Here is a 27,417-nt window from a genome sequence, read left to right as displayed (position 1 = left end):
AGATGAAACAGGAGCTCCGTGTGTGTGTGCACGCGAGAGTGAGAGAGACAGGGAGAGGAGGAAGAGTACGAGTGAGTTAGTTATGATATTTAATACATATTTCAGCATAAATAATGTATAATCTACATTCTGAACTCAAAAGTAGTGATGCTGTGTTTACAACGCAGAATAAAACCACTAATGTGTCACTAGGCTCTGTAAAAAGAGCAAATTACTGGAGGAAGTTGTGGCTAAATTTGGCAAAATTATTAATTAGCGTAAAAAAAAAAAGTAACGCATTAAATTTCCAAGTGCCTTAAGATGTTAATATTGACCGCACTAACATTTATAGCTATCCAAATGTAAACAGACACCCCTGCTTAAAGTATAAACTAATAGACACCCCCCTCCCCCCCTTCAGAGGCACTGCTGGAGGAGCAGATGTCTACAAACATTTGGACATACATTGTATATTTATTTTTAAGCCAAACAGCTCATTAACACACACTCATTTGACATTAAACCAGTCCATCTACGAGCTCAATGTGTCATCAAGAGCTGACATTTCAATAAGGTCAGTTTCTGAGTGTGATGCTTCCCCTCTAACCACACACACACACAAATGTGCACAAACACACGCATGCGCACCCACACGCTCACAGCTCTGATCTGATGGAATGATTTATTCATAATCATGGTAGCATAATAAAACAATGAACATTGAAAGCACTGACAAGTTAACCCAAGGCTTCTCTCTCTCTCTCACTCCTGCTCATTTGCCCATAACATGCAGAATCACCCCGCTTTGTTTCGTCTCCACATATTTCTGCCTCTCGCTCCAAAGTCTCATTTGTTTTCTTGTCCTGTTATTCGTTATTTTTTTTGAGTCCTTAAAATATATTTTAATATAAAACAAGCTCACGCACAAAGAGTCTACCGTGTTCAGACCCGTCCCATCAAAATGTTTGTGGATAGATGTGTGTCCCATTTTGGCTGGAGAAGTTGAGCTCAGCTGGACAGTGCTTGTGTAACTGTGTGTGTTGTGTTTGTGTGTCTATGTAAGAAAGTGTGTGTGTGTGTTTGAATGTGTGCACTGTTCCAGGTCTTTGCGCTTCTCCCAATTGGTACGTTATTGACGGACACATTTGTTTAGACCACGTTGTGGAGAGAGACAGCAAACAAGCAAACAGACGAATCAACAAACAAAACAAAACGAAAAAAAGAAGCTTGATAAAAAAAAATTATGAAATCAAAATATTAACAAAAAATAAACATAAACAAAACAAGTCTGTGTGGCAGGGGAGGGGGGACGAGACGAATCAGCTCTGCCATCTGGAGGCACTTTGGCACAGAGCAAACGCCTCTCTCACACACAGGGGAGAAGCATGCAGCGAGGATCCACCACACAGTAAGAAATCTGAGGTACATGTAAATTGAGAGAGAGAGAGAGAGTGAGAGTGAGTGTGTGTGTGTGTGAGCGAGAGTGTGAGAGAGAGAGAAAGTGTGAAAGAGAGAGAGAGAGACTGACTGGATGTCAGAGTTAGAGTTAGTGAGTGAGAGAGAGCAAAATGTAGAAATATATAGACAGATAGAGAGATAAAGAGAGAGAGTAAAAAATAGATTGACTAGACTCTCACTGAGACAGATAAAGAAAAGCACCTGACAAAACAATGGGAGAAAAGACCTGCCTTTCTTCCATTAATGTCACAATGAAAAAGTGTGAAAGACAGGGAGAAAAAGAAATAAGAGAAGAGAGAGAATGTGTGTGGGAGGGGTTAGAGAGTGAGAGAGAGATGCAAACACTGGGGAGAGGGAGACACAGCAGGAAAGATAATGGCACGGAAAAAAAAATTAAAGGCTTGAGAGACAGACATCAGGACATGACACATTTTAACACACACACGCGTGCACGCACACACTCTCACACACACATACGAAGACAAAGGAGGAGGTGGTCTAGTCAGGACCCCCCTCTGTCTACAGAAGCACATTGAGAATGTGTCCAGATCACAGTCCGAATAAAAATCTGAAAAGAACGAAAGGAAAAACCCGGAGCTTCTTTTCAAGCTTTTTGCAGCCGGACGTTTCTGGACTTTGTGTTCCAGAGGACGCTCTCTCTCCCTGTCCTTCGTCTTTCCTCCCGGTTTAAGTGAGCTCACAGGTATAGTTCTTTAGCTCTGATGTGCTGCAGCTTCTCGCGCAGCATCCGGAACGAGGGCCTTAAGGCAGCGTCCAGGGTCCAACACTGTTTCATCAGATCGTACACCACAACTGGGCAGCCGTCCGGAGCGTCCATCTTATAGCCCTTCTCCACCCGCGGGACCACCTCCTTTAGCGGCTGCACACATAGATAGGGTATAATTATGAAGTGTAAATACCCAAAACGACAGGCAATACTGCCCTGGCATGCACTGTACTTAGTTATCTATCAATCGAGTTTCTGGACATGCCGAGACATGCTTTAGATTGTCACTGTGGGTTCCCAAACATTGATTAAGCCTTGTCCTGGACTACAAAATCATTTTGAATTGTGATTTCCCATTGAAAGGAGGATATAGTACAGGACTAGGCTTAATCTATATCTGGGAAACCACCCCATAGAGTCCCCCCCACTCTTTTCAATGCGCTTATGAGTATTAGTAAAGTCAAACAAATTACATAACTATTTTTTGGTCAATCTATCCTAGTTTCAACAGTAGCAGGGCTGTATTAACCAGCAAGGGCTTTGACTGCCCTCTAGTGGACACTAAACACAAACTTGTTTGTTTGGTCATTTCAGAGCAAGATTTAAGCCCCATTTGGACAGGTTTAATTTTACCTGTGGACATATGGGGTAAAGTATTATGGACAAGGTGTTTAAAAACTCCCGCAGCACTGCTGTGGGTGATCCACTCTTACACACCACCACACCATCAGTGTCACTGCAGTGCTGAGAATGATCCACTAGCTAAATCAAAGATGCTCTGTGGTGATCCTCACCATTGAAGAACATGGAGAAATGAGGCTGGATATTTTTGAACTTGTTGTGCTGACAGTTTACATGGTTGCACTTTACCTTCTCTACTACTGAACACCCTTCTTGGAATGATGCAGTATGTTTTATAACCTGACCAAACTAAACAAGGCCTGTGTGAAAGCACCATAATTAAGAACTGAATTATGTCACACAATCTAGCAGACAGAAAAAAAAGTATCTTACAATTCTGGGGTAAGGCACGCGGCCAAAAGAGTAGATTTCCCAAAGCAGGACCCCGTAACTCCACACGTCAGACTTGGTGGAAAACCTCTGTGAGAAGAAAGCAACAACAAATAAGGCTGGTGATGACTATCAGATTGGAATCACTGGTTATATAAATGGCTGGGTCTTTTATTTATTTAATTTTGTTTATTTATTAAGCTAGATGTTGTGTAACTGTGTCCTGTTAATTTCTTAATTTGTAGTAACTTCTGCACTACTATAAAAACTAGAGCAATGCATAAGCTAAGAAGACACCGATAAATAACTGTAAAATTATGGTGAAGACGTTCATCTGAAAGATGAAAAGCCAATCCCACACAACTCTGGTGCAAAACTACACCCTTGAGCTTCCCGTGGTTCTCTTCTGAACTAAAAACTCTAACCCTCTAACACTTAGGTGGCCGTTTCTGCTGTTGGAGATAACACACTCGGATGCCAGGACCAGCTGTGTTCCACTGAGGCTGGAACTAAAGCCTGCTGGTAACAGATCTCCCACAGAGTGGTGGTTAATCCATGTGACTACACATTTGAAAAAAGCTCTAGAGATAAAAGTTATTTTTAGCATTTATTAGCAGTCGATCTGTTCTTGTACTGAACCTTCTCTCTGAGTGCCTCTGGTGACGTCCACTTGACGGGCAGCTTGGCCGTGTCCTGAGTGGACGAGGCTTCCTTGGTCAGACCAAAGTCGCTGACTTTTGCGATGTTGTCCTCCGATACTAGGACGTTTCGTGCGGCGAGGTCCCTGTGCACAAAGTTATTGGCCTCAAGGTACTCCATTGCCTCGCAAACATCACTGAAAGAAGGAAACAGGGGAAAAAAGACAAAGTGCACACGTGAGAGAGCAAGGTAGAGAACGGCAGGGTTAGACATAACATGAGTGTGCATGAGTATGTGTGAGTTTGTGTGTGTGAGAGTGAGAGAAGGTGGAGATAAAAAGGAAAACAGAAAAGGGTGGAGATAGCGATATAGAAAGAGAAGCGAGAGAGATCAAGGAGCAAAGGAATGAATGAAAATGAGAGACAGGATAAAAAACACAATATCAAACAGTGGATTAGGAGGTACAAGATTCTCAAGGCTTTAAAATTGCTCTCGACAGCAGTTTGACCGTTTATGAATTCACACATGAACAGAATAAAAATGAGAAGTCAACATCAAAGCTGCCGTTGGAAGGCAGCTGAACTCACAGTGAAAATTTTAGCAAGCAGTCTCCCCCAAGCACAGTGCGCCCTCGAGATCGCAGGTAGTCCACTAAACTGCCCTGTTTTACACACAAGACACACACAGACAGAAAAACACACATCACTTCAATCACAATGGCAAATATGCTTGTTTGGTTTTAATATGATTTAGTGTCTTATAAGCTGGATTATCATAAGTGTATTATAAGTGTGGTGATGCATTCTGCTTCTGTACAAAAAAGCTAAGCTTTACAGAAATAGAATAGCAAAGCGAATCCTATAGCCAGACTTAAAGGGGAATTAATTTACTAATATTTCAAAATGTAAGATGCACCCTTCCTTCATGCACCATTCCTCTTCCTCAGTTTTTAAAATTACATTGTAAGAGATACTAAGATTTGGTAGACATCTTAAAGGAACACTAGGTAGTATTTCTATCTTTAAACAGCTTCAATATCATTGTGAGGTTTTAATGTCCTTTAATAGTGAGAATAGAGCCTCTGTTGTTGCAGCTCTGGGCTCAGCACTACAGAAACTACACTATAACTTGTGGAGTGGTGTAGAAAAGAAACAGCCCCTACTCCCTCCCCCTCCTCATCAATTTCAGTACAGTGCTGCAAATGTGAATTGCACTCTGCAACTGTAGGAGGGGGCGGCACGGTGGCGCAGCAGGTAGTGTCGCAGTCACACAGCTCCAGGGGCCTGGAGGTTGTGGGTTCGATTCCCGCTCCGGGTGACTGTCTGTGAGGAGTTGGTGTGTTCTCCCCGTGTCTGCGTGGGTTTCCTCCGGGTGCTCCGGTTTCCTCCCACAGTCCAAAAACACACGTTGCAGGTGGATTGGCGACTCGAAAGTGTCCGTAGGTGTGAGTGTGTGAGTGAATGTGTGTGTCTGTGTTGCCCTGTGAAGGACTGGCGTCCCCTACAGGGTGTATTCCCGCCTTGCGCCCAATGATTCCAGGTAGGCTCTGGACCCCCCGCAACCCTAAATTGGATAAGCGGTTACAGATAATGGATGGATGAATGAACTGTAGGAGGGCCCTGAAGCAAAATACACTTTAACTAGAAATTAGATTGATTTACATAAAAAAAAACCTCTAAAGGAAATTGTTAACACATTTATTAATTATAAAGCAGCAGGTGGCATTGTGCTGACCTTGGCCATGTATTCTGTGACGATGAAAAGACTTCCTCTCTCTTCCACGATCACTCCCAGCAGCTGTACTAGGTTATTGTGCCTCAGCTGCCTGCAGGGAGCATGCGTGCGCGCGCACACACACACACATCAGACAGAAAGACAGAAAGGTCAGGGCAATGATCTGTTGGCATTAAAAACTTATAGAGCAGTTTTATTAAGATAACCTACTTCACAGCTGCTGAAACTGTAGGAAAGTGTAAGAAAAGATATGTATAACTGGAAAATGTGTGGAGATATAGGTTGGAGGCAGGTGAGTGTCAGAGGAATACACTCACGTCATAACTGAAGCCTCAGCGATGAAAGCCTGTGCCGTAGCATCATGTTTGATGCACTTCACCGCCACTTTGGTCCCTCTGTAGTCTCCCACCATCACATCTGGATGAAAAATAACATTTGTGTACATTACTACTTCAGGAATAGTTGGCTATAAATCAGTTTAATGCTGATCGATGCTGTTGCCAATAATGTATTGTAAGACAGAGGAAAGGAGCCAAAAATATTATATGAAACATGTTTTAATACAAGCAAACCTTTCTGCCATAAAAGCAGTAGGCATTTAGGTTAGAAATACAGCCATAAAACTATCCAAAACAAGGTACAGTTCTTTAAAGTTTAAACTGAATATGGTTTTGTTCAAACCTCCAAATTCTCCTTTGCCGATGGTCTGTATGAGCTTTAAGTCTTTCCTGTTCAGAGCCCAGCCACCTACACACAATAGGTTAGAGGGGAAGCGTTAAAACAGCTGGGTTAAATTGGTTTAATACACTCACTACTTCAACTCAAGCTATACACACATTGTGGATAAAATTGTACTTTAAATGATGAAAACATTATTGTAGTTACCCAACAGTAATTTCTGTATTCATTTTTAAAATTTCCATTGTTGATTAAACATGAGTGTTCTTTGATTCATCTTATACATCATGTTTAAGTAGACTCACTTCTGGAGAATTCATCCTGCGCTGCTACGGTCCCCTCCATCAGCTTTGGCTTGATCAGTCGAGTACACAGTCCGTCCGCATCTTTGGTGTAATGCTAAAACCACACAAATAAAGTGTACGTTTAGACCAGTTAAGTGTAACACATCAAGACATACACAATATGGTTCCATGTACTGCCATACCTGACTCAAATTAAAGACTTTTTCCCATGTCAATGATCTAGTCATTTTTAAGTCTGCCAGCAGGCGGAAGCAGAGCAACAGTGCTCAGTGACTGATAAACATGCATGCTTACACATGCATGGAACAGCATTCCATCTGTGCTATCTTTACGCAATATTACGAGAAGACATGTTTTGGAGTGCATGCAATTCACATACAAATATCTGCATGGTGAAGCGTGCAAGAGGCATTTTTATAAGCTCAGAATCACTCTTGCTGTGTATATAAGCCTAACATCCTAAATATACGGTTCTGGACAGACAAGGGAGGCAGCTGGTTCTGTATTGTTTACTGTGATGGCAATTAGGAGAACATGAGAATGGCCTGCTGTGACAGGCAGCAGAGCGGAAGAGGGAGGGAGAAATGACAAGAACGAAACAGGGAAAAAAAAAAAAAAAGTATGTGGAATTTTGTAGAAGGCTGAAATGCAGACAGGGCATGGGGAAAACACTATCTCTCTGTCTCACATACACACACACACACTATCTCAAGGGAGATGGACAAAGAACAAGCGTGGACAACATTCTGAGGCAGAGACAGCACAACACAAGTAAACAGCATTTCGAAGTAGGGACGAACTGGCCTAATTGCACTAAATTAATGCTTATAAAGTGTGTATCTGTTCCGTCAGCATACACAATCTCAGAGGAGCATGACCCATATATAGAGCGCTAAGCAGGATATATATATATATTGTTACATATAAAAATATCTCTTTACTTGAAGCCACTTTCACATCATATCTCATAGTTAGTTCTCCTTAGGTTTCTGAACAAGCTAAGATGTAATAAATGTATCAGTAACGCTGCAGAGACCTGAAACCGCATAATGAATTGACACACAGTCATCTACTTCACTCTGAAGCTTAGGAAGTTATATAAGCCCTGGTCAAATTACGTGTTCATTTCCTAAGTTAAGTGAACGCATGCTATAAAGAACACAGCTAAATAAGGCCATTTCCTGCAAATGATTCTCCTTATTTAGCACAGTGGAAATGAGTGGTTTGAACAGGCTGCTCATGTGTCAATTTCATCAAATAAACAATAAATGCGCCTCATGTGCTCCCTGCTGCTCTCTTTGGTTTATGTTCAGAAGCTCTGTGTCTTATGATGTGGAAGAATATGTTTGAGAGAAAAAAAACAACGGTCATTTGTACATAGCCTAAGCTTTACTTGTAAGTTTTTATTCACTGTTTGAATTCCCACAGAAACTCATTTGTAACTTCAGTTGTTTTGTAGCACTTTCGCTTTCTGGTTACTTTCATTCCCGTATTTAGAGTCAGTTCCTCCATAAGTAATCTGAAACAGCAAAAATAAATCGATATTACCCACTTATGGAGAAAAATCCTCATCTCTGTTCATGCTTTATACGCTAGGTCTCTTCGCTGTCTAATTTCCTCCAGATACAATTTCTCTACCGTGAGCAGAGTGAGAGAAAGCATACAACACCGAATCAATACCGAATCATTTTAACCCCTTTTCAGACACTGGGGTTTTGTTAACACATTAGACCAGTTGCCAGCAAACAAACAGACAGGAGAGCTAGCAAATAGTGAGGAAACATCCTCAGAATATTAGAAAAGTTTTTTTATTAAAATGGTACACATGGTAGGGCTGCGTCATATCGTATCTTTAGTTTTTAAAACAATAAAAAAGCAGCATCTTGACAGTGATATTCTGACTTGTTTACATAATAACAAGGCAATTACATGTAATGTGGCATACGTTCATTACATGAGTCATTTAGGCACAGCGACAAGTACAGTGGAAAGTTGCTCTGCGGTGGAAGAATTTGCTCCAAAAGGTGAGCGACTTCAGTTGTGTGGAGATGGTTTTGTTACAAAATATCAGATGCACAACAACCCATTGTAATTGTAAGATATGAAAGAAGCCTGTAACAATAAAACAAGGAAATACAACTAATCTGTTTCACCACCTCAAGCAGAAGCACCCAATTGTGTACGAGGAGAAAAAAAAAAATGCCATGAGAACAGAATGTGAACTCTAACCCAAACAGAAAGACAACATTGACTGTTCAGTATTTGTTTGTTATTTACTGTGGAGCTTAAAGGATATTTCTGGATAATTGTTTACGTTTGCTGTTTATATGCAAACAGTTTTCTGTGGTAAAATGATCTTAAACTTGGTAATTTAGGACTGTTAACAAAATAAGCAAACGCTTACTTCTGAATGACTGCAAATGTTACATTGTACTGAAATAAAAGTAAGGAAAAATGTATATATATATATTCATTCATTCATTATCTGTAACCGTTTATCCAATTCAGGGTTGCGGGGGTCCAGAGCCTACCTGGAATCAATGGGCGCAAGGAATACGCAGGAATACACCCTGGAGGGGGCACCAGTCCTTCACAGGGCAACAGAGACACACACACACAGACACTTTTGAGTCGCCAATCCACCTACCAACGCGTGTTTTTGGACTGTGGGAGGAAACCGGAGCACCCGGAGGAAACCCACGTGGACACAGGGAGAACACACCAAACTCCTCACAGACAGTCACCCGGAGCGGGAATCGAACCCACAACCTCCAGGTCCCTGGAGCTGTGTGACTGCGACACTACCTGCTGCGCCACCGTGCCGCCCTATATATATATATATATATATATACCACCACCACCGTGCCGCCCTATATATATATATATATATATATATATACATATATATATATACATACATATATATATATATATACATATATATATATATATATATATATATATATATATATATATATATACATATACATATATATATATACATACATATATATATATATATACATATATATATATATATATATATATATATATATATACATATACATATATATATATACATACATATATATATATATATATACATATATATATATATATATATATATATATATATATATATATATATATAATTAGCTGCAGTAGTGTGTTCTTGAAACAAAAAGTATTTCTCTGTGTTTTATAAATCAATTATAAACCAATATTGTAACTACTAAAATAACCTGAAATATATTATATATATATTTATATATGATATATAATATATAATATAATATATGATAGTATTGTTTTGGCCATAATTGCCCACCACTAGTACATCGCCTTTAAAGAAAGCTATAAATAAGCAGTGTGTGAGCATTTCAACATCTGTGTCCCTGGTGGGTAAAGCAAGCAGCTGAATTTACCGATTGTATCGACCCTTACCTCCACCAGCTGCATGAGGTTCTCAAAGTACTCTTCCTCATCGATAGAGAGTTTGCCGTTGTGGTAGATGATACGGTAGTGCTCCACCTTGCCCTCGCAGCTCACACACAGCGTGTAGTCTCCGGGGTAGTTAGTACTCTCTCGCACCAGAAACAACCCCGTCTCTGGAGGATAGAGCAGCCTCTCCGCCTGGTCTCGCGTTATCTTTCCATGAAACCATCTACACAGAGAAAAGGATGGCGAGACTGTCACAGAAGAAGCTTCTGTATTTCTCATAATCATGACATGATGAGTAGTTGCTATAAAAATAACATCATTTAGACTAGAAGTAGGTCTAGAGGTACGTCATAATATAATCACACAAATAATTCATGTTTGCATACATAATGTTTTTCCCCATAAATCCTTGAAATCAATCTGATTGGAAATCATTTTTCCAGTGTATATTAGCCATAAACTACCAGGAAGCAGAACAGTTCTGTATTCTGTATAGTTGTGCACCACCAGGTGGAGTCATGAAGTAGTTACTGTGGTAACTAGAGGGCAGGGGGTCTTTTTAAAGCACCTGTATGTTTCAATAAAAATATAAATATTTTGCAACAGTGTATCGATTATATATAGTTAAAAAAAAGTGATACAAGATTATGAAGATTATGCAATAAATGTGACAGGCTTCATTATAATTAGCCATTTAATGTTTTGTATTGGCTTTCTAATTCAAGTTTTAAAATGCTTTTAAAGCAGTATCCACAACATCTTCTGCAGACAACACTGGGCAGAGTGTGTTAAATAAATGAGCAGCAAACAAACAAAGTAACAGCAAATCTGAACGCTCCAGTTCCTCTCTTGAGCCTGTATCAAGAATCCAGAAACCAATAGAAACCAGGCTAATTGGGGGGGGGGGGGGGGGTTCTCTGATTTAATAATGGTTTTTCAAATCAGACGTGCCAGGCTAATGCCCAGAAACAACAGGAAGTAGCACTTTTCACACACACACCCCCACACTCCTTTCTAACAGGAAGTTAGCTGGTTATATTATTGGCAGGGAAACCTAGATTAGGTGCCTTTTTGCAAATTCTCAAGAGCCTTAAGATGACATCATTTTCCTCTTCACTTACATTCTGCTCTAGAAACCTTCCCGCTACAGCGCTAAGCAAATTCTAAAGATAGAGAAAGACAGATGCAACAAATGAGGAACTTGTTCGCTATAAAGTGCTCTTCAAAAGAAAATCAAAATGTGATGCTTACTTCAAAGCATCAAACAACCAACACTTTCTCACACAGCCTCATCATTTCTCCCCTTCTCTTTCTCTGATCAGGTTTTAAATGGAACAGAGCAAGGCTCAAAGCAGTTTGCACTGCAGAGTGCTGAAAATGACAGATTTAGTTAGTGTCAATCCTTCAGCAGCAAAAAGCAAAAGGGACCTGTAACAGCCTGAAATGAGTGTATCGCAGCATGGTGGCCTGCCTGGGTCCTCAGTAGTGGTACAAATTCTACAGCTTGTCCTAAAGTGCATGGCTAAAAAACAAAGTTAGTATGCAAATGTATAGGGGTATTTTGGGCATGTCCAGGTTTTGGGGGGTGGGGGTTGTTGTGTGCGTATACTGGTTTTAGGGGTCAGGATATTGTTAGCGTATACTGGTTTCAGGGGTGGGTATTGTTAGCGTATACTGGTTTTAGGGGTCAGGATATTGTTAGCGTGTACTGGTTTCAGGAGTCTGTATTGTTAGCGTATACTGGTTTTAGGGGTGAGGATATTGTTAGCGATACATTCAATCGTGAAAGTCATCTTTAAGAGTATATTAAACACAGCTAATTGTTTTGCCACTCAGTCTGACTGAGGGGGCATGCTCTAGCCAAAAACTGATGTCAATGCATACTGTCTATTGTTGTTGTGTACAGGTTTGGGAATACAGTTGTTGTGTACAGGTTTGGGGGATATTGTTTCCGTTTACAGGTTTGGGGATTAATATCATTCCATAACGCGCTGAAATCCGCTTGGGAGAAAAATTCCATTTCAGCTCTCAGCAGATCACAGAGGCTTTTTCTGTATGAGTGAGGGTCTTGAAGAAACAGGGTGGAAAAATGCTGGAAAATGCAGCAGTGTCACCAAGGCACAGAGGGCTTCTGCTGGAGCCAAACAAAGATGTTGAGCTGCTCTGGAATTAATAGAAAGCTGAGTTTCTGAATGTGGCCGTTAGAATGACCCCTCTCTCAGTCACAATGCTGCTCAGTGTAAGGTAATTAAAGCTGGAGATCGACTGTGTGGAGTGTGTTTGTGTGCGAGTTGCTCAGACACTGGGGGCTCTGTGGAAAAGCTGCTTACTGTGAGCTCGACTTGATTAGATCAGTGCGGCTGCAGTTTGCAAAGTCGCACTAATCTCCGAGCCAGAGCCATCCGAGAACCATAACACATACAAACACAGAGAGAGAGAGTGTGACAGAGAGAGAGAGAGAGGAGTAAAGTTAGAAACAAAATGTAGAGACAAAGCAGGAGGAGGAAAACAAAGAAGGGGGGCACCAACTGGGGAGACAGTGAGAGAGGCAGAGCATATACAACACATGAGAATGAGAGATGTAGAGGAAAAGAGAAAAGGAAGGCGTGGAGAGACAGGGACAGCGAAAAAAAGAGTAAAAAGGTGGAAAAGAAGCATTAAGTGTAAAAAAAAAAATAAAAAAAATTGAAATTCCAAAACCCCCCACAGAGCAAACTTGTAAATGACAGAATGTAGCTTTTGTTGTTACTGTGGAAGCGACTACAGAACAGTGGCTTAAAGAATAAAGCATGAGAGACTAGAGGGAACAAAAGATGGAGAGATGGAGTGTGTGTGAAACAGTTTCATAGACAGAACAAAAACACAATAACAAAGGGGAACCACTAGCAGGAAATCAACATCTCTTCCTGATGATCTCCTGATACTGAACGCTGATAAACACGTTATTGTTTAGCTCTTATCTGTCCAGTAGGAGGGAGAATTTCAGATCTTACCTGCAGTTTATTGTAAGAGGGATATAAACATATGGATATGGAAGCTGGTTTATGCCATAAACAAAGATGCCAAAGAGAATTATTTGGAGCAAAGCCATGGCGCTACCTTTTCAGTGAATGGCTCTGTTGCTATCAACACAGTTGCTATCTTTCACATTGTGCGAAAATTTAATGATGAACGGTCCAATAGAAATGATCCAAACTTGCTTGGAAGAAAAATACTTTTACACTGATTTCCACAGAAAAGAGAAGGTTTTTTCCTTCCCCTATACAAAAGGTACTATTTTTGGATATTCATATTTTCTTTGGACAGCGACGATATTTGAGTTTGAAGAACCTTCAGAACCTTGCACAGTGCATTAAAACCACTCAATTATTACTACTGCCACACTGTAAACACAACACACACTGCAGATTCATACTGTTACACACCCAACTCACACACCCTGGATTCATAATGGATTAGAATTTCTCCATAGTTATTACTCTCAGATTAAATAATGCATACCGCAGACTCAGTGGATTAAAATCACTCTACAGATATTGTCACACTGTAAACACCACACACGCAGCAGATTCACACTGAATTAATATCACCCCTCACGTTCTACCACTGCGCACATACCCACACCCACATACAGCAGATTCATATTGGATTTAAATCACTCAACATTTTATACTGTCAAACTGTAAACTCAAAACTAACAGCAGATTCAAACTGGATTAAAATCACTGTTCAGCAGAGGTCTTCAAAATACAGCCCATGGGCCATATACGGCTGGCTGCTTTCATTTGATCTGCTTCTTTAACTACAGCAGCAAAGCATGCTGTATGGCCCAGGGCACAGAGTTGGGTAGAGACGTTACGGACATGTCTCTATATCAATCCAGCAACTTCTGAATTGTCCCATAAATCGTTTTGGATGCAAATTACAGTACAACAATCCGTCAGTGTCTAATCCATGTAGTACAGAGAGTTAAGTTCTGTGAACAGGTGGCTGAATAAAACACATTGCTCACCATTGCGTCTCCTATTGATTAAGGCACAGATTTCAGGTCCACTTCAATCCATTTTTTGGAGATTCAATATCAGCACTTTTCAGCAAGAAGCTTTCCCTGTGAACTCACACACGTGTACTGTAAAACCCAATGCCATCCCGTACTCCACTGTGATCTTACTTTTTCAATACATAAAAATTTTATTTCAATATTTTGACTTTATCACATGGAACACGTTTTTTAGCCGTTTTCTCTGCTGTCTGCAGTCATGGCACCCTGAAAGCCTGAAAAATTGTGAGCTGGCCCTTTAATTTAAAGGTTTACACACAGAGCAGATTCATACAGGATTAAAATCACTTCTATATAACTAGTAGGGATGGCCCGATCCAATCTCAAAGATCGGTATTGGGGCAGATCACAGCATTATTTTACTGATGTGTATCGGCTTGGGCGGCACGGTGCACGCAGCAGGTCATGGATTCAAGTCCTGCGCCAGGTGACTGTCTGTGAGGGGTTGGTGTGTTCTCCCTGTGTCTGCGTGGGTTTCCTCCAGATGCTCCGGTTTCCTCCCACAGTCCAAAAACACACATTGGTAGGTGGATTGACGACTCAGAAGTGTCCATAGGTGTGAGTGAACGTGTGTGCTCCGCCCTGTGAAGGACTGCTGCTCCCTCGATCTTAATTCTGATCCTCTGTTTCCTCTAGGTGGCAAATTCACACTTCCTTCTTCCTTCTGTTGCACGCTTTGTAAATGTTGTGATATGACTCTGCTGGCCACCGTAGTGGACACACTTCTTTCGGACTGTTCCACACAGACACACATTGCCGCAAGTCTGATTCAGAGCTGGAGCAAAGTATTTGGACACTAAATGCAGTGTTGTGTTTTGGACCCATGCGGGATGTGTTTTATCCTGTACATTTAAGGTGAGACTGTTAAGACCATGATTTGTTTGAGACATGCTCGTCTCCCTCAGCCGGAGGAGGGAGGGGCAGATACTCCACGGCTCCTAAACAGAACGCACTTCTCATTGGTCACTTTTATTTAGCCAATCAGCAGCCAGAGTTAGCTGTCATCATTTAGTGCTGAAGTCACAGTTTGCTTTGCGGCTGAGCTGAGAGAAACAGGTCAGTGCTGAAAATATATATAACTTATTTTAGCACCGTGTCTTGAAGAAATAACATTTCATTTCTCCTCAATACACCTGTGATGACAATAAAGCTGACTGACTTTTAGAATTAAAGTAATTCTTTATATAAAAAAAAAAAAAAAAAAAAAAAACATTAGATGATTTCATACAAGGTAACAATAATAATCATTTATTCATACGAGCTGTTTGTGAAGACCATTTGTTTACTTTGTTATAGAAAAAAAAAGCAGCAACTTGGATGCAGGCAATGTTTTTTCTTAATACGAGGTATTGGGCAGATGCACTGGGCTGATTTTAATAACTAATGTACTTTGAGCATGTAATGTGTAACAGTACTATAGGAAAATCTAAGGATCAGATCGAGACTCTGTAATGGCAGATACTCAATATTAAAAAAACTCGGATCGAGATCGCAAAAATACTTGTAACAGACATCTCTAGTTACTACTATTACAATCACACAAACACGCGCCCCCAAGATTCATACTGAATTAGAATTCCTCCACAGTTATTACTGTCAGACTCAAGAACACTGGATTAAATCAGTCCTCAGTTACTTTAAATACACTTACTCACACACACCAGATCCATTAATATACCACTACAGTAACTACTGCGGGAGTGTAAACACTACACACAGACACACACAAACACTGGATTAAAATCACTCCACATTTACTAGTATCAAACTCAAAAACATTTACAACTGCAGATCCATACTGGATTACTGTCAACGCAGTTACTTTTATCAGACAATGCATATTCAGTCTGGATCAAAATCACAGTAAAACCTACACATTACATGTTGATAAGGAATTACTCCTTTAATGGATTTAATTCTTTAATGTCAGTCTGTAAAAATGTCACAGATTAGAGATTCATAATGTATTAAGGCTCATTAAAACCTAAAGCAAACTAATGCTGGAGAAGGGAGGAACTGGTCTAATTTTGGTCGCTCACATGAATTAGTGATAAGCTGGAGTCATATTGCGCCATGATTTTTGGACACATTTATATTCTAAACCCATCTGCCCACAGGTTTAAAAACCACTCCTGTGGAGAGCTAAGAGAGGGGCATTATCTCAACAGGACATTACTTTACAGCTGCATCATCACTAACCATGTCCTTCAGTTTTCCTCTCCGTATGTGTCCAGCCATCTCAGGACTCTGCCTTCCTCCACAGTGCGCTACACGAGATTAAAGTTGACCAAGGAGAAAGAGGACAGAATTCTCTCCATCAGGAGCATAAAAATGTAACGTGATCAATTAATCTGAATTTAGTAATGTAAAATGACTACATAATGTGTGAAATTAATGGCACTCCATCACTCCAGAGAACACTTTTTGACAATGCTGGGGAGTGTTATACCCCTAATCTAGTCTGATATAGGCATGGTGACTTATGGGCAGCAGCTACAATAATTACAATATATATAAATCATAAAATAAATTTGTTTACATAAGAATGAATGTCCGATATTTTAGCCAGTCACTCTGTTCTGTTTGCTGTTTCTCCTCTGGTCTCTCTATTGTGGAGTTTTTATGTGGATTTGTTAAAAAACTGTTTTTATTTTTGTTTTATTTATTTAGTATATTTAAACATTTTTAATATTTAAAGTCCACTGTCTAAATAAATATGCAATTTGCCAAAAAGTTAACTGTTCTTTAAAGGGGTGTAAATGCATTGTCATGCTATATTATCATCTTTGTATCAGTGACTTGAAATTTTCTTAAAATAACAATAATAGGGTTTAATTGCAGTACATCGTTAACTGCATAGTGCTCCAGTGTCTACATTTGGACTTACAGAATGATACATAACACATTATAGTATACAATATTATACTAAATTGGTCCTAGGACAGTGGCATAATGGTGAGCCTCTCAAAGTGATAGAGAGAGAAAAAGGGATAACAGAGATGGAAAGACAGAGCTAAAGGAGAGTGGAAATAAATCATGACTGCTCATGAGGTCATTAATATAAAGACATTAATCGTGGTCTGTGGGACTGGGCTTTCCCTTATTAGATTACCTTTTCTGCGTTGGCCAACATCTAAAAAAAAAAGCCTACCACAGTGAGCCCACACATCTCTGGATGAATATCAAGTACATATAAGTGATGAATCACCTGGACAAATTCAGGGGGAGATAATAATTATAAATAAAATAAAAGAAAATAAGAGAAAAAAATAGAACGTGAGAGAGCAATCTGACACTCAAAAATTCAAAAGCCAAAAAAAGAGAAATAACAAGAAAAGATAAATGTGTTTACACACACACACACACAGCATTTCACCGGTGAAAGTTTAGCACGTTTGTGTCATCAACAGATACAAATCTTCCATTAATGGAAGAGTGAGCCATGTCATGGGTGCTCTGATAAAACAGAGACTCCACCCTCAGACGGGTCTCCACAAAAGCCTGGAACAGAGAGAGAGAGATGGGTGGATGCACTGGACTTACGGCATCAGGCTCAGTTTTCCTCCAGATTTCACGCCTTCTCGTTTCTGAACATAGTTTGCGGGGATTGTGCCTTCTCTGCCTACAGTGTTCTTGGCTTTGTACCAGTTAGGGTCCTGCAGATGCATAAAGGTATGCACATAAGTATAAATAATCCATTTTTATATTCAATTTCAATTATCATGACCATAAAACCTGAAATGGTATGAGAGGAGCATTATGGGAGTTGGGGTTTTCAGGGGGATACTCATGGATTATATGAGTATGATAGCTCTGTGTGTTGTTAGGTTTTTTACTGAGTTCTGGTGGTGAAACACTAATGGCTACGGGCTATGACCAGCCAATTCTTTCAATCTGAGGAATCTATTTCTTAAATTATTCAGCCAAATACAAATACAGACAACCTCACATTGAGTCATTTCTTCAAAAATCATAATCTAATTTATGTTCTTGATGCAAGCGTGACAGACATAATGAATTCCAAGGGTTTATAATTTTTTTTTTATTAATTGACAGCCCTACACGTGTCCCATTCCCACCTTGGTGACTCCAATGATTGTAAGGACGTCTCCTTTAGAGAAGGGCAGGTCCTGTTCTGTTGCACCCTGGAAGTTATACTTAGCCACACACTCCGTGCCTGCTGGCCATGCTGTCTGTAACAGAAAGAGTGAAAATAGGAGAACAATTATGTTTAGAACAGTGTGTTATTCTAAAATGTTCCCTCTCTTACCATGACACTTCTTTATTAGGAAAGGCTACTAGATAAGCCAGAAATGAGCTTCCATTATTTCACACAATTTGCCCAGAAAGGGAGAACACCTGACATACACTCAGCTTATTATTTCCCTGTAATTAAATTAGCCTGGTTTTAAAAAGGACAGATTGCAAGCACATGTCAAAATAATATTCTCCAGAACTGTAAAAGCATGAATCAAAAGATAATTACCACTAGAAAGAAACAGAATGAAATTAAGAATCATAGGAAACCTGACTTAAAAGCATTTCCTGAAAGCACTGCAGTGTTGCTTGCTGCAAAGCTGTCGATCAGCTTCTGCTGAGCTGTGCAATGAGATGAAAGAGATAAAACAGATGAGCCTTGATTCCTTTCAGTGGTGAGGGATGTGTGGATGACTGGGTTTCGGCACATCTGCTAAAGCACGAACAGCTCTATCTTAAGACGTTAGGTGTAAACAAGGTCTGAAAGTGTGTGTATGTATGAGTTTACCTGTAGACCAGACATTGTGAGTGTGGGAGTGGGGAGGGGATGTGGTTTCCTCTTGCAGGTATCACACAGTAGCAGGTAGCATCAGAGCTCTGAGAAGACAAAACACAAACAAGATTTTTTTTTTTTAAATCAAACGCCAGGATTTTGAGTAGAGCCACACAGAATTGTGCAAAAGTTAGAGACCCAGAGATGTGTGGAAATCCTTAGGTTTGAACTTCTCATTTCAAAGAAACAAATATGATTCACAAAAGGAGCTGTCAGTGTTAACACGTTAAAGCATGAAATTAATCTGAAAATGCTTTTTTTTTAAATGTATATATGAATTAATCAATCATTTTACAGAGCCTAGTGACAGTTGTTATATTTAGCGATGTAAATACAGCATCACTACCGTTGAGTTCAGAAGGTACATAATTATATAGTCACTCACATCTAAGCTGTGTGCTGCAGTTTTCAGAATTAAAGCTTGTGTCAGAGCTTCGTTGTGTTTGATGTTGACTCTCTCCCTGATATTTTACCCCGCAAAAAAAAGAGATTTAAATTCAAATATCATAAATACTCAAATATTATATTAAAAGTAAAAAGAACGGTTTCCTCTAAACATTTTGTCATGCATAACACTACACATTTGTTTTATTGCCATTAAATTAAATAAATAAAATTAGAAATCAAAACAATAAAATACTAGCATATTTACTTGCGATTAATCATGATTAATCACATTATGTCGTTGTGATTATTCATTCATTTATTGTCTGAAACCGCTTATCCAATTCTGGGTCGCGTTGGTCCGGAGCCTACCTGGAATCACTGGGCGCAAGGCGGGAACACACCCCGGAGGGGGCTCCAGGCCCTCACAGGGCGACATACACCCACACATTCACTCACACCTACGGACACTTGAGTCGTCAATTCACCTACCAACGTGTGTTTTTGGACTGTGGGAGGTAACCGGAGAACCTGGTGGAAACCCACACGGACAAAGGGAGAACACACCACACTCCTCACAGACAGTGACCTGGAGCGGGACTTGAACCCACAACCTCCAGGTCCCTGGAGCTGTGACTGCGACACTACCTGATGTGCCACCATGCACAATACACAATTTAACCGACTTGGACCAATGCACAACATGCACAACATTGCAGCACTTTTTTCTGATGGAACCCTGAACAGAGATTAATAAATTCTTCTTTCTTGCCATTTAATTTAAATTTAAGATTAGTTTGTTTATTGTAGAATAACATGACAAATATTATTTGTAATACTAAGCAAAAATTGCCATAAAATTACAAAAAAGTCAGATTAAGCATTAAAATATCTGTACATAAATTTGTGTCACTATTCAATATTTTATTAAATTAAGTAAGTAAATAAATGTATAAATAAATAAATAAAACCAAAATGTACTTTCTGACAAATTTTAAACCCCTCGAGAGAAGTCTTTAATTTAATTTCTTTATAAATGGTTTTTAGGTAACTTTCCAATCATGTACTGTCAAGACTTTGAAAGGCTGTCTCTGGTTTGACTGAAAAGCTGAATATGTGGCCTGTTACTGCATGAACGATTTAAATATGATGCTGAAAATGAACAGAAAAAAGGGCCCTCTGTGCCTCAGCCTGGACCTCTGTGCCATGCTCCAGTGCATTATGGGAACAGAGTTGGGCCTGTTCCTGCTGAGAATATAGGAAGTGAAAGTGGGAGAGTGAACCGAACCCCCTTGAGAGGGCTTGTGAAGAAGCTGACGCAGTTTTTCCACCAGAGTGTAAGCAGGAGGGGGTGGCAATGGCACATTTTAGACCACGTAACAACCACATCCCCCCCAGAAGCTGACCGAAAAATATCATAAAGTGTGAGTTATATTTAGCCCTAAACCATGGACACTATGGAAACCAAGACTGAGGGTCAACCATAACCTGGTGAATATTATTAACAAAATGATAAATTAATCTTAACACTTTATATACAGTTCAGCTAACTGAGATCAAGCCAGGAAAAAAAGATAAATATATTATTTTCGGTCAAACCTGTTGGAACATTAAATGAATTCCACCAAAAAATGATAGAATGTTTCTCCCTCAGACCTCAAGGGGTGGGGGGAATTAACGTTTCTGTGCATCATTATACTTTTTGATTATAAACAATATTGGATATAATATAATCCTAAGAAACCCTGACCAGCAGCCTGCTTCATTACAAAGAGAGCTGTTTTAATTAGATTTAATAGGTATGTGTGTATTATATAAAATAAAGTATTTAAGACTAAATGCTGAATAAACAGGAAGAGTTCACAGGGTTTTTGATGTTGTTTATATAAGTGGATTGCATCCATTTGATGAAATATTGTGTTATGCCAATAATTTCCACCTCTACATATAAGTAACTACATCATAACTGGAGTAAACACTACAGTGCATCATCTAACACCCAGCACACTGCATTCTAATGTCATGTCAAGCACATGAGAGGGAGAGTGTGTGTGTGTGTTTCTTACTGGCATCCGGCACTGAAACAGGAAGCATTCTAATTGCAGACTGCTGCAAACGGACAAAGACAAATATAGAACAAAACCCTAACCAATGTGTGTGTGTGTGGTGATGGTTAAACATTCTCAAATAGTGGCAGCAACTAAAGCCATCAGCCAAAAATGGGTGATCAACAAAAATAAGACCAACCAGCTGAGGCACATAAGATCTCCAGTCCAGACCGGATGCTTATTTCTTATATATACACACACACACACACACACACACACACACACACACACATACATACACACACACACACATACATACACACACACACATACATACATACACACATACATACACACATACACACACACATACATATATATATATATATAAAATATATATACACAAAAAGACAATATACATCAAAAAACGCTTCTCTAGGCCAGCTTCAAAGGAGCCCATGTTCTCAGTGTCCTGTATTTGTATATAAGGATTGAACCTGTGTGTATGAATGTATGTGAAAATAGCAATTTGGTGAAGTACCAAAGATGCAACCGCCTTTCTCTCAAAACACATGCCCCCACTTTTCCATCCCACAAGAGTCATCATCATCAGTGCATCATCAGCACCTCACCGCCTGCTGCCGATGCCATAGCAACAGCTGCGTTGAAATCTTACGCCCATCACCTTTCAGTGCCATCCAGCGTTTCTAAATGACAGTCATTACAACCATATCTTCCCCTAGCCTTTCTAACATCTCTCACATACACACACAACACAACCACATAAAATGCATGCCATCAGATGTAAAAAAGAAGATAAAATGACTTGAACCGATGGTGGAGACTGAACCGAATCCATTTTGGGATGTTACTAACAACATTCCATAAAACCCACACTTATTTTTGGGCTAAAACTGAAATCTCTTTTGAATATTGTCATAAACATATATATAATTAAAATGTTTTTGTTTTCCTACATTAAATATTTCAAGGGTTTCAAACTTTTAAATTTAAAAAATTATTATAAAAACACCTTTGAAATGCTGTGTAACAATATATACACACTGTAATATATACAAACTATAATCACACCAACACAATCAGTTAGTGACAAAAATAATGACATAACTGAATGTGGAAAGTTGCAATACTTCAATTCTAAAAAACAGTAGTTCATTGTTCAGTGCTGACATATATACATTTCCAGGAAGTACTAATCCGAGAACCAGCATATCTAAGCAGGTCGACCCCGAAAGCTGCAGTTTCTTAAACAGGTCTCAGGGCTTAAACAGGACCCCAGCAGCGTTAAGTCTAGTGCCAAGCTCATGACCTCACTTCCTTCCTGTGCCGCCTGAAAATCGAGGCCCAACTTCCAGTAGAAAATGCCCTTTTAGGATCTGCCCACTAAAAGCCCAGCTTGGAGCACTAAGACAGAAGCAGAGTAGACGGGACAATACCTTATAAGTTGACCTAGGATTGCACTATATACACAATATACCAGTTTTGTGATAATATGGATACATAGTGTGAAATAGACACACTAGGAATGGACAATGTTTTCAGAATGTTTTCAGGCCAAATTTATAATGGTTATAAGTATTATCACCATATTTTTAAAATGTTCCTAAAACTTCAAAACCTACTGATGATACACAAATCATTTCAGGGATTTATCATCAACATAAAAGCAGCACTGATTTTATTTAAATAAAAATAGACCTAAATGAATAGTTAAAAAAAAAATTATATATATATATATATATATATATATACACACACACACACACGTGGACATGAACAATACGCAAGAAATACTTGTAAATGATATTTTTAGGCAATATCGCGGTCATAAGACCCCTTGAAAAAACCCGCTAAGTAGCAAATCCATGAAAGATGAACCGCGAAGTAGCGAGGGATTACTGTAGACCTAAATTAACAACAATTCTGCAGTCCATTTTTAGACCAGTAAAGATGTAAAAGTCATGTGACATTAACAGTATAGCTTTAAAACTCAATTTTGTTGTTTTTGTGGAAATATTTGCTGCATAGACAAAATTAAGGCCCCTTTTAAAGACGCATGTTTATATTAAAAAGCTTCTAAAACATAAAGCAGAATGCATTTGAAATTAACATTAAACCATTTAAGGAGGAACTTCTGGCAGCAGAATGTTACTGAACTCTGTTTAAGGTAGAAAGCATCTCAGAACAGCTTTACAAAGCTTTTTCTTCAGGCTTCAGGAGCTCTGGTGTGGTGCCCAATCTCACCTCAAAAGTCCTTAAGCAGTGAAATCTTGAGAGGATGGTAAAATTGGGCACCACACTGTGGCTGTCACTGTGCCACATTTCCTCTGAAACAAATCAAACCAACGTTATGTGAGACAAAGTGCTAGAGCCACTGGGAAACTGTTCCTAACTTTGGTTGATGCTGTAAGTTTTTCAAACTGCAGTAATTACAGTCATTTAAATTGAAACGTTATTAATAACCATTTAATGTCAATATTATACTTATTCACATCAGAACATATGTGCTTAATAAAATGCATATGTATTTGCCATATATTGAAACACACTGACAAGCTGCCAACATGACATTGCTAAAAAAGGAGCTAGAATTACTCTGAACAAAATATTTAACTTCTGTTAAATTCCCTGAAAACATAGATTTATTAAGAACTTTGGAAGCTCATCTGCAACTATTTTGGGTGGGGAGGCTCAGACCACAAAAAAACAGGGACTGGTTAAAATGTGGCATTATTTGCAAAGGCCAATGATTAACAAATGACATTTTGTGAAGCTGCAACTGGCACTTACTCCCAGCACAGTTTGCAGCGCATTTCACATATTTCTACAAATAAAAACAAAAAATGAATACATTTTTAAATGCCTTTTGCATTCATATTTCTATCCCCTACACTTTCAGAGACATGCTGAGTTAGTGCTTAGCATAGCAAAACAGGGAAAACACAGGTAGCATAGTTCACTGTTTGTGGAATGCAAAAAATAAAAAGCCAAAAAAATATGGAAATATGTCCTTAATGACTATGCAAATCCTGGCACTGACTGTGCACATGTTTATGCTGCAGCAAGAGGCCAGTCTGGAGGGGCACAAGCTGAATTTTGCAACGGTCCAGTAAACAGTGGTCAGTATAAATGAGTCATTGATTACTGGGCAGGGGCAGTACATTTTTTACATTATTAACTTTGAGTTTCCTGTGGCTACATTACAAGCATGTCTTTAATTTTAAGCTTAAATATAACATTCACAGCTATAGACACTGTTATTGCTACAAGCACTGGCCATAGCTACAGGTAGGGGCCAGAGGTTCTGAAATGTTTATGAAGTTATCCAAATTGGGAAAGAGGATAAGAACTTATATGAACTTAAAATGTTCCCTCTTTACTGCCTTAATCTCCTTCCAGCGGAAATCAAGTGATTAATTATGTTGAAATGTCCGTGACGTGTTGTTTATATGCTAGAAAATGCATTGAGTGAGATTCATTCATTCATTTATTCATTCATTGTCTGTAACCGCTTATCCAGTTCAGGGTCGCAGTGGGTCTGGAGCCTACCCGGATTCACTGGGCACAACACAGGCAACTCACACACTCACACCTATGGACACATTTGATTTGCCAATCCACCTATTAACGTGAGGTTTTGGACCATGGGAGGAAACCAGAGCACCCGGCGGAAACCCACCCGGACACATGGAGAACACACCAAACACCCCACAGTCACCCAGAGCAGGACTCAAACCCACAACCTCCAGGTCCCTCGAGTTGTGTGACTGTGACACAACCTGCTGCGCCACTGTGCCACCCCTCGAGTGAAATTTTGAACCAAGCTGATCAGATTGCTCGGTGGGGGCAATTTTCAAATCATTAGCATAATGCTATGAAGAAGGCAGCAGAGGAGACGCTAGATGAGTGGTCAGGTGTAGATGTGTGTTGGAGTACACAGTGTTTCCAGTTGCAAATTTGCTAAAGGAGAGGTGGTGAGGCTTCATGAGTTTTTAAACTTTTACTGCTGGGACATGTACAGCACTTAGCTGCAGGCCCCAGCTCTAGGGACAGAGCTAGCAGTAACAGAAGCTCCAGAGGCATGAATAACGCCGGCGGCAGCAGTGGCATTGCAGGGCTCTGAGACGGGCAGGAAGCATAAAGACTGGAGGGGATATTGTGGGATGTGGGACTTGCCTGATATTTGCTTGGACTTAGTAGGGAATTTGTTGGGAGTTTTAGTGGAAATTTGTGAAACTCCCACTGTTGTATAGCCTTCTATTTCTACTAGTAAAGCAGTACACAGGCAGAGGTCTGTGTGTGTGAGAGAGAGAGAGAGAGAGAGAGAGAGAGAGAGAGAGAGAGAGAGAGACACGTAGGTGAGCTGGAAATCCCAAGCTGCAGGCGAACAGGAGGTGCACATGCAGATTGAGGGACTATTTGCACATAAATAGATCTACGGTGCATAACGAATGCAAGAGAAGAGTTCAATCCAAGACACTTTTAAGGACTTTTTTTTAATCTAATTATATATTTTTTAGTAAAAGTTGGGTTTTAGGAGATGCATTGATGACTGGAATAGGAAATTATATCATCAAATAAAACCCTATCTGGATGAGATAAAATTTCCATGTGGTCCTGTGGTAATTCTCTCTTTTTTACGGGGGGCCTCTCTGGTTTTATTTCTGTCCGAATGAACCACGTCAGCTCCGGCGTTCTCAGAGAAAATTACAGCCTGAATTACCTACTGTTTTTCTCTGAACTCAGCAGCTGTCTGATCATTTCAATCCAGTCCAGATACAAATCACTAGGAGTCTGGGCACTGCTGTGCACCGTATTTAGCCTCTGAGCATCTTTTTCCATAGATACTCCCACAAAATATTTTCTGAGTAGTGAAACAATATAAATATGGAAGAATTGCTAAAGAAGTTACTTGGTAAATGTATTAAAAGTTCTCCAGACGTTATCAGAAAAAAGAAAAGAAAAAATTCAAATAAAATTGATAAGAATAGCGAGATCATGCAGGCTAATAAAAGGAATTATTTTAATGGCAGCTGAAGGTATACAGTGTTTCTTATATGTTCATGTCATAAAATTCAACTAGGACGTCATTTGTGATCATGTGACCAGACAATGTGGTAACTAGAACTCTGATGTATTCAAGTTTTCTAATGCCATCCAAATAAGAGCTGTATTACAGAGGCGACATGTAATAATTTTATTATAGACATCCCTCTGAAAATCTAATTCAATCCAAATGGGGCTAAGACATTGGGGACCCTTAAGAGCTTAGGGAGATTCTACTACAAAAATATTAATAACAATAAAAGCATTAATTGGATGGTCAAAATACCCACCCTGAACTAATTGCTACACATTACACATTCCTATTCACAATGACACTGAGGAATTAATGTTCACAATTAGCGTGTCTGCACAGTTTGGACAAATATGAAAACTGATGACTTCTGAAAGGTGGAGACTGCAGCAGTTAATTGATGGGAACATCTCAGTAGCTGCAGGAAGTATGCCCTAATGAAGCTTTAACAGTGACTCGGGATGATAGAAGTTTCAGTGCTAATGAGTGCGATGTTTTTGATCTTTCACACAGCACTAAGAGATGCGCTCCAGGACTCCACGCAGAGACGGAGACAAACACAGATTCCAGAAGAGCGATTCTCAACTCTTCATTTTCACAATGGCAAGGCTGATTCTGTGGAAGTTCAACACAACTGCACTGGAACCTGAGAAATAACAGAAATGTAAAATCTGTTTCTAGACGGAATGTGCATCACTTAACACTGTGCTTTGCGAAACATTTTTTATAGGGATCCACGGTGTGGATGTGAATGATATATAATGTTAAACATTTTTTTAACCTTTCTTACTGGGCCAAAAGAAGAGCAGTAGGCACTAGGGATATCTCGAGTGAAGGGAGTTCGGAGTTTTTGAGCTGTGCAGTTCAACTCACCACAGCCCGGTAGTGCACACAGACAAGGGTTGACAATAAAAAGCAATTTTTTAAGCGAGCAAACTTCAACAACTGATTCTGGAGGAGAAACTTAGAGTTAGAGTTAGAAACTTATCAGAATAAGACGGCTCTACACTGTTTAGAAACATAGCTGGCCAGCTAACAGGCACTT

General features: G+C 39.6%; 1 protein-coding gene across 1 annotated transcript in view; it reads right to left on the bottom strand.

The window, feature by feature from the left end:
* Positions 1-46: 46 nt before the first annotated feature.
* The window catches only part of LOC136709778 (tyrosine-protein kinase CSK), a 45,475-nt gene continuing 18,104 nt past the window's right edge, over positions 47-27,417 (bottom strand). The window contains exons 2-13 of the mRNA XM_066685275.1: positions 18,798-18,886; positions 18,112-18,225; positions 17,576-17,688; positions 9,976-10,195; positions 6,532-6,625; positions 6,230-6,295; positions 5,866-5,965; positions 5,549-5,639; positions 4,402-4,475; positions 3,815-4,010; positions 3,179-3,265; positions 47-2,317 (exon numbers count right to left, since the gene is read on the bottom strand). Coding sequence (XP_066541372.1) covers positions 2,135-2,317; positions 3,179-3,265; positions 3,815-4,010; positions 4,402-4,475; positions 5,549-5,639; positions 5,866-5,965; positions 6,230-6,295; positions 6,532-6,625; positions 9,976-10,195; positions 17,576-17,688; positions 18,112-18,225; positions 18,798-18,812 — 1,353 coding nt within the window. The 5' untranslated portion in view covers positions 18,813-18,886 and the 3' untranslated portion in view covers positions 47-2,134. The remainder of the gene's footprint in view (positions 2,318-3,178; positions 3,266-3,814; positions 4,011-4,401; positions 4,476-5,548; positions 5,640-5,865; positions 5,966-6,229; positions 6,296-6,531; positions 6,626-9,975; positions 10,196-17,575; positions 17,689-18,111; positions 18,226-18,797; positions 18,887-27,417) is intronic.

This window comes from Hoplias malabaricus, chromosome 11 (assembly GCF_029633855.1).
Source record: "Hoplias malabaricus isolate fHopMal1 chromosome 11, fHopMal1.hap1, whole genome shotgun sequence".
Classification (NCBI taxonomy): Eukaryota; Metazoa; Chordata; class Actinopteri; order Characiformes; family Erythrinidae; genus Hoplias; species Hoplias malabaricus.
The sequence above is the reverse complement of the archived record's forward strand: the minus strand, read 5'-3'. Positions and strand labels throughout refer to the sequence as shown.